This window comes from Medicago sativa, chromosome 2 (assembly GCF_051527215.1).
Source record: "Medicago sativa cultivar Bolivia chromosome 2, Bolivia_mono, whole genome shotgun sequence".
Classification (NCBI taxonomy): domain Eukaryota; kingdom Viridiplantae; phylum Streptophyta; class Magnoliopsida; order Fabales; family Fabaceae; genus Medicago; species Medicago sativa.
The window spans coordinates 77,891,202-77,898,973 of NC_140750.1; the positions used below are offsets into that span (position 1 = coordinate 77,891,202).

Here is a 7,772-nt window from a genome sequence, read left to right on the forward strand (position 1 = left end):
GTACACTACTTTGTAATTATCCTATTAAATAAACGAGGTAGCTTTTCTTCCGTGGAAAAAATGGACGTACTTTATTCAAAGAAATATAAAATATTCACCCATCAAAATTATGTTATGATTAGACCTTGAATAATTAAGATTAAGAACGTAACCAAAACTTCTCATATAAATTAAGGATTTAATTTGTATGCATATTTAATTAATCTTATAAAAGTTTTACACAAATCACAAAAATTTATATTTTCAAAATTACGTCTTCAATTATTAGATATAATCGAAAAATATAGTCAATAAATGTTGTCTTATCTATTAAGAAGTTGACTCATATACCGCAAAAATATGTGATTTCAACTCATGTTGTCAACTTTATGATCTCTTTTTTTAGCTGATGATCTATAAAGATGAATTTCGATCTAATATACAAAATTAACATAGTATTATTGTTCGTCGTTCAGACCGTTTGTTCATTATTCTTTGTAGTGTTGAATATGAGAGATGTATTGAGAAAAATACAAGTCACACATTGAATAAATAAATATATGGATATAAAAATCTAACGGTGTACTATGGATATAAAATATGGCAAATGTTAACATTTGCCCTAAGGGCATATGTTAAGGATTTTAAAATAGAAATAATTATTTTAAAAGTTGTGCATTTAACTTTATTCAACTTTTTAAAGTCAAAATTTTATTCTTTTTAGTGAAAAACTTCTAGTTTAGGATTCCTTAACTTGTGCCCTAAGACCATTTACAATGGTCACCAACATTAAACACCCTTCAACACCCACTTTTTCAATTCCCAACACTCCACATCATCTTCTCTCTCTTAATTCAACACTCATTCAACTTTAACCTCTCCAATGGTTTTTTTTCATTCAACACTCTACCCCACCACCTTTTATTTCTTATTCTTATTTAATTTTATATTTTTGTTTTTATAATTACATAAAATTACAATTATCGATTATAATTAAATTAAAATAAAGAAACACTTAACATTTTTTTTTGTAAAAACAAAATTTATTTAAATAATTTATTTTTATTTTCTTAACTTAAAATGCAATACAACAAACTAAGCACGCAACACACAAATAACTTAAAATGCAAGAAAAAAAAAAGCACACAACACACAAGCAATTTATTTAGTACGATACAAATCATCTTCAATCACGAAACATTCCAAACTTTTGTGTGTGTTTGTAATTTTATTTGGCGAGCATGTATATTTAAGTATTTAATTTTTTTTTTCCATGTTTAACATATCAAATGGCGCCATTTGTTGTTTTTTTTTTACTATTTTTTTTTGTTTGCCATGTGAAATGGCGAGCATAATATTTGTTTTTTTTTTTTTTTTTTTTGCATGCCATGTGAAATGGCGAGCATCCTATTTGTTTTTTTTTTTTTAATTTTTTTTTGCATGCCATGTGAAATGGCGAGCATCCTATTTGCACGCCAATTGCACGCCGCCACGTGGCATCCTGTGGCAGATTAATTGGTGTTGAATCCGTTAATCCTCTCTCTCGTCCAGCAGTTCATTCAACACAGTTTCAACATGCCATTGCAGTGCTTTTGCTTGTTTAATGTCAGGTTCAACAGCACCATTGCACATAGTCTAAGGACACAAGATAACAAGACCCATATAATATTAACCTCTTAATTTAAGCATATAAACACATGGACACACACTTTGTTTGACAAAAGACACATAGTTTCCATTTGTCACATTTATTTATACACACGCGCACAAAATATTGAAACTATAATAGCCTAGGTGATCTCAAAATGAAAACAGGTACCAAAATAGTGTTGATGATATGGGTGGCAATGTTGTTGAGTTTACTAGCAGAATAGTATTTATGTCAAAGTGTTTTGTGCTGTGACACACAATGTTACTGGTTCTTCCCTTAACTCCAAAATGTCTTGTAAAGACAAGGTGGATGAAACAGTGAACATTTTCTTTGATATAGTGAGAAAGCATTAGAAGAGGAGACACGGACTGAGTATCTGATCCAACCCGACCAGAGTGTGCAGACCAAAGCACTTGCTGGTTTAAATGTTAACTATTTGTTTCCCGAGGTTGAGAAAGATCACCATGAGAGGGTGTCAAACAAACAACACACATTGTGTGTGTATTTCCTTGGAATCATTCATCAATTAAACAATCTATGTATGTGATCCAACAACACAACTTGTTCATTCATTAGTAATATTTTTTTTAGTACTAAAAAAATTCTATTCATTATAAATATAATTCTAGAAAATATAAGGATAATGCTAAATAAGGTCTTTGGAAACTCTTTAAGAATCTTAAAATGTTTTTACGAAAATTTATGTATTTAGTGCTTTGAAAATTTGTGTATATACATTATATAATCATACATGATCACTTTCTTTTTCCTACTCTTTATGGTGCATTTGATTTGCAAAACAGTAAGTACTGGACAACATAGTATAAGATAGAACAACACAACATAAGATAAAACAACACATGACAAATTTTTATGGCATTGAATGATTTTATGTCTCATATGATTTTTGGTGGACAAAATGTTATTTTGGTATTTTAGACAACTTGTATGTAGGACAAAAAGTTGTGTCAGGGTTTGGTGAGGGACAAGAATTTCAGTTTTTGTCTTGTCCCTTGCCTCCAGTTTGTATCATCCTTGAAACAGTTTTACAAATCAAATACTATACAACTTGAGTTGTCATGTTATGTTCTTCATTTTTTAACAAATCAAAGGTAACCTATATGTATAATTAGGGCAGATAAGAGTTATATATACAATCGAAAAACAGGGTATTGATACAAAAAATACTCGATCATCGCTCCTATAGGACATGCTACAATCCAACATGATACACAATCCAACATGATACACAATCCAACATGATATACAATTAATAGAAGAGTTGTCAAATTAATGGACCACCCAACATGATACACAATCCAACAGGACATGCTAAATGTCACGTCAGACTAGCTCATACTAAATTAGGTCATATATTTGATGTCATGGTGTTATTAATTTTGGCACCATCACATTCAACGTCGTTCTCGACGTGTTTTCCCTACCTATCCACCACTTTGAACACTTTTCTATCGCCACAACATTGTGCCCTAGTACCCTCTCATATTCCATATAAGTAATCTCCCACGCTTTTGTGAAATCCACTATAACCGCCTTTCTTCTAACGATCGACACCCTAATCAACACCATAGTCACACCCTAATATACGACTCAATTGTGTGAGTATTTTTTCCTCTTGTCTCGTGATGGTAACTCTACTTTTCAATTACTTTTGTACTAGTGCATTAAAACATAAGGTATGTACTTCATATCACATATAAGATTTGTCTAACATGGACAGTCAACAAGGATCTAAAGATGGACCCTTACTATTTGTAGTAAAACAAATTAATTAGTTAGATTGACTTAATAAATGAATCAACTTCAAGATGCTAGCTTTTTCTCACAAACCAAACTCAAATTTTAAGTGTTCGGTCCCCTCAACTCGCTTATACTTCTAGTTATGAAATAATAAAAGACTCATGCATTCGCGCGATTATACTACAATACTAATAAAAAGGAAAAGAGGTGTAATATTTTATTAAAATTTAATAAAAATAGCAAAAATCAACATTTGAATGTTTTTTTAGAGGTGCATGTTAAATGCACTTTCATATGTACTGCCATAAATTATAATAACATGTAATCTAAATCTTGATTTAGATAAAACCTAATCAATTAAATTCACAAAGTACTGATTTTTTTTTTTTTTTTGGTACAACAAAGTACTGATTTTTATTATTATACAAAAGTACTAATATTATCAAAAGAGTAAATATTTTAAGATGCGGTGTTACTCATGTCTCGCTTCTCTCTCACAAACACTGATGGGGCTAGAAGGTAGCTTAGTTTATGAAATTCAGCCCCTCGTGTGAAAAGGAATGTGATAGTATAGTTTTGGGGGAACAGATAGTCTTCAAAATTTCAACTTCAATGACATGATTTTGTGTTTTGGTCTTATTTCCAACCTTAATGGGTAGGTATAGAATTGTTATACCAGTTTTATTTTAAATTAAGATAATCTATATGGATCAAATTAACATGTGTTTTTAAGGTGTTCTAAAGACACATGTTAAAGATTCTACGAATAAAAATTATTCATTATTAAAAATTAATTTTTAACTTTTTAAAAACTAAATTATCACAATGTTTACGACAAAATTTTCATATTGAGTTATTTAACATTTCCCTTAATGACACATATTAGCATTTTCTTATTTATATATTCTACATATTCTATATTAATATATGTCCCTTTTTTCCACACTGTTCATACAAACCTTCTTTCAAGTCCCAAGATGATCTCCTTCTCTATACGACCAAATCAGATCAATGACTTTTCCCCACTCTCTTTAGTCTTTACCATTCCTTCCTTTTAACATTTTTTTTCTCCATTGTTAAGTCACACTTCACAAGTGATTTCTTGTCTCCTTTTCTTTTCTTTTTTTTTTAAACTTTATTGGGTTAGCTTTACCAACATTGGATTTCTACAAACTCTTTCATTATGGCTATTATTATTATTTTGTTAAAAAATCTAAAATTTTATCTTTTTCTCAACTTTCTCTCTCCACTACCCTTTTATTTTCTTTTCCTTGTATGCTCTAGTCTATAATAACCTAACCCTTTTCCACTATCATCATATCATATATCTCTCCTTTCCTAATCTTTCATCATCATCATGAGTACTCATCCCTACTTCTCCAATGACTTCAATGGTTATTGGTTTGACCTAAATAACCCTCCATTCTATAATTTTCCTTATAGTAACAACATATCTTTTGCATCTTCTCCTTCATCTCCACCTCCAAGAGAAGCTCTTCCTTTGCTTAACCTAAGCCCTACAAAACATGAAGATCTTCTAGAATCTTCCTTTAGTTCCATGGAAATGATGAATATGAAGGAGAAAGAACTAAGCATATCATCAAATTCTTTAGATGATGATGCCGTTACTGTGGCTTTGCATCTAGGGCTTCCAAGTATAAGTTCATCTGATTTAGCTTCTTCAAATATTTACAAAGATGATGAAAAAGTAGTGACTGTTGATTCTTCTGAGTGTCCACCAAATAAAATTAGCAGGGGTCAGTATTGGATCCCTACCCCTGCTCAGATTCTAATCGGTCCAACACAGTTTTCATGCCCTCTTTGTTTCAAGACCTTCAATAGATACAACAACATGCAGGTATATATTTAATTTCACTCTTTTCCATTCATACTCAGGTAAAAGAATATTGAAAACATTATAGCAATTATTTTTATGAAAACATTATGACATAAATTGAAAGCTGTGGCACTGTGAATGATATATATAGAAAGAATTTAAAGAAAGAAAAAGGATGTTTTTTCTTTTCCCTTTATTTTTCTACCCCTTTACTTTGCCAGATCTTAATTACTTTTGAGGAAATTTTCTGAAAAAGAAGAGGCTCATTTTTTACATGCTGTGGTTACACTCTTCTTTTGTAATATCAATTTAATTTTTCACTTATATATATTCATATATTGTCTACAATTCATGAAATTGAAGATATTTTTGTATGTTTGTAATTTAGGGTTTTCTCATGTGTGCTTACTATTGCACACCCCTTTCCTTTCCTTTTATATACATTTTATCTCTTTTTAAACCTTCAATTATATTTTTGTATTAGATAAAAATTTGATGGAGGGTGTCTAAAATTGACAATTGATATCTAGGGTTTATTAATATTAGTTTATATACTATGCAACAATAATGTTAATGTTAACATCATCACGGGAAGACATAAAATGAGACAGGATCCATAATTTTTCAAACTCTAGTACAAACACGCATGGAATGAAATTAATTTTTCATCTCCATAAAAATAAACATAAATAGCTGTACAATATTCCCTTGTTTGCCTTCCGAACTACTTCTTTATTAGGATGTCCTACATATATTGTCACCTTTTCCTTTAATCCTATACACCATAGGGACTAAGAAATAATTGAAACACGTTGAAAACGACAAAGGCTCCAAGATCATATACATCCTCTTAGGCATGGTAAGAAAAATCACAATCTTAACAAAATTACATCCAATATAATAAATACATGGTTTCAAATAAATGTTGTTTGAGTCAAAAATAAAAAAGTAAATGCTGTTTCACACAATGCAAGTTTTGGACTATAGATAAGATAGTACCAAAAATTTATTTGTGTAAGTTAGTGAGTGTTACTTTCATTCTTTCACCCATACTTCCCTTTTCACACTACTAAAAAAATTGAATCTAGAACAAAAACAAAATTGAATCCGTGGTAAAACAATTGAAATGATTAAACGTTTTTCTTCAAAGTGGTTAGCACCAATATTTTGTAATGTCCCTTCCAAAAAAAATTGTAATGGGATTGAGTACCCTTGTACTCATTAAAAAAAAAAAATTGCTTATAAAAAAAATGAAATGATTGAACCATCTCTAATTCTATCTTTATGTGTTACAGAGTTGGGACACCTAATGATTCTATATTAGTAAATTTAGGGTTTGGTGTTGCTACAAACATTTGTCAATAAAACAGGGTTATAAATATCAAAATTTGAGACTAAATAAATTTTTTTGTCTTTCATTCAACCTTTTCTATTAATATCAACTAATTATTTGCTCGTATGTATTGCTTCCAAAATATATAGATGCATATGTGGGGACATGGATCACAATATAGAAAGGGACCAGAATCTCTAAGAGGAACACAACCAACAGCAATGCTAAGACTCCCATGTTATTGTTGTGCACCTGGATGCAAGAACAACATTGATCATCCAAGAGCAAAACCACTCAAAGATTTTAGAACACTTCAAACACATTACAAGAGAAAGCATGGAATAAAGCCATTTATGTGTAGAAAGTGTTGCAAAGCATTTGCAGTAAGAGGTGACTGGAGAACTCACGAGAAAAACTGTGGGAAACTTTGGTATTGTTGTTGTGGGTCCGATTTTAAGCACAAAAGATCACTTAAAGATCATATCAAGGCTTTTGGAAATGGACATAAAGCTTATGGAATTGACGAATGTCTTGATCAAGATCAAGATGATGAACATGGTGGCTCTGAAATTGAGCAAGACAATGAATCTTTTCAGTCATAGTTTGATGTATGTGTGTTTTAACTATAAAGACAAGACAGCTGTGGACATGTTTTGCACTAATTACATTGGTGACTAAGACTAGTATGACTAAATTTATTTTGTCTTCTTTATTAATTTCGTTTTTGTCTTTGTATTTGCAATATATACTCAGATATGTTGTGGCAAATTTTGGATTCATATCTCTCCCTCTCTCCTTAATTAGTGTACATGACATGCTGATTCAAACTTATATTATATAAAAAATGAAAACTTTAATTAATTTGCATATACTACAAAGCATAAAAGGGTTTACTTCATGCGGTAATGGTTGATATATTTGATCTATATTATAAATCATGTACATATACCAACTTTTAATAACTCATTTGTCTGTTAATTTGCAACTATTTGAGCCATTTAAAAAAAAAAAAACTCATTTGAACTTTTTCTCATTAAATAATACTTGTGTGAGAATTTGAGTAAATTATTTTAGTTAATTTCAATAAGTTGGTGATATATAGTACCACGCTTACCTAGAAAGAATTCAAGTTTATTACATCTGAATATAGATATAATTTATATTTAAATGTCGATACAAAATATAAATGCTTTGACTAAGCTGTTTTCCAA

At 30.2% G+C, this 7,772-nt stretch overlaps 1 protein-coding gene across 1 annotated transcript; it reads left to right on the forward strand.

The window, feature by feature from the left end:
* Positions 1–4,642: 4,642 nt before the first annotated feature.
* Positions 4,643–7,329, forward strand: LOC146951022 (zinc finger protein WIP5-like). The gene is made up of 2 exons (XM_085746989.1): positions 4,643–5,249; positions 6,711–7,329. Exons 1-2 carry the CDS (start codon positions 4,749–4,751, stop codon positions 7,161–7,163), a joined length of 954 nt encoding a protein of 317 aa, XP_085603115.1. The 5' UTR covers positions 4,643–4,748; the 3' UTR covers positions 7,164–7,329.
* Positions 7,330–7,772: the final 443 nt, after the last annotated feature.

What these genes read in the sequence shown, in the direction of transcription:
- LOC146951022 (XM_085746989.1), top strand. Translation starts at nt 4,749, where the DNA reads ATGAGTACTCATCCCTACTTCTCCAATGACTTCAATGGTTATTGGTTT. An exon ending in ATAGATACAACAACATGCAG is followed by an intron (nt 5,250 to 6,710) that starts GTATATATTTAA and finishes CAAAATATATAG; the next exon opens with ATGCATATGTGGGGACATGG.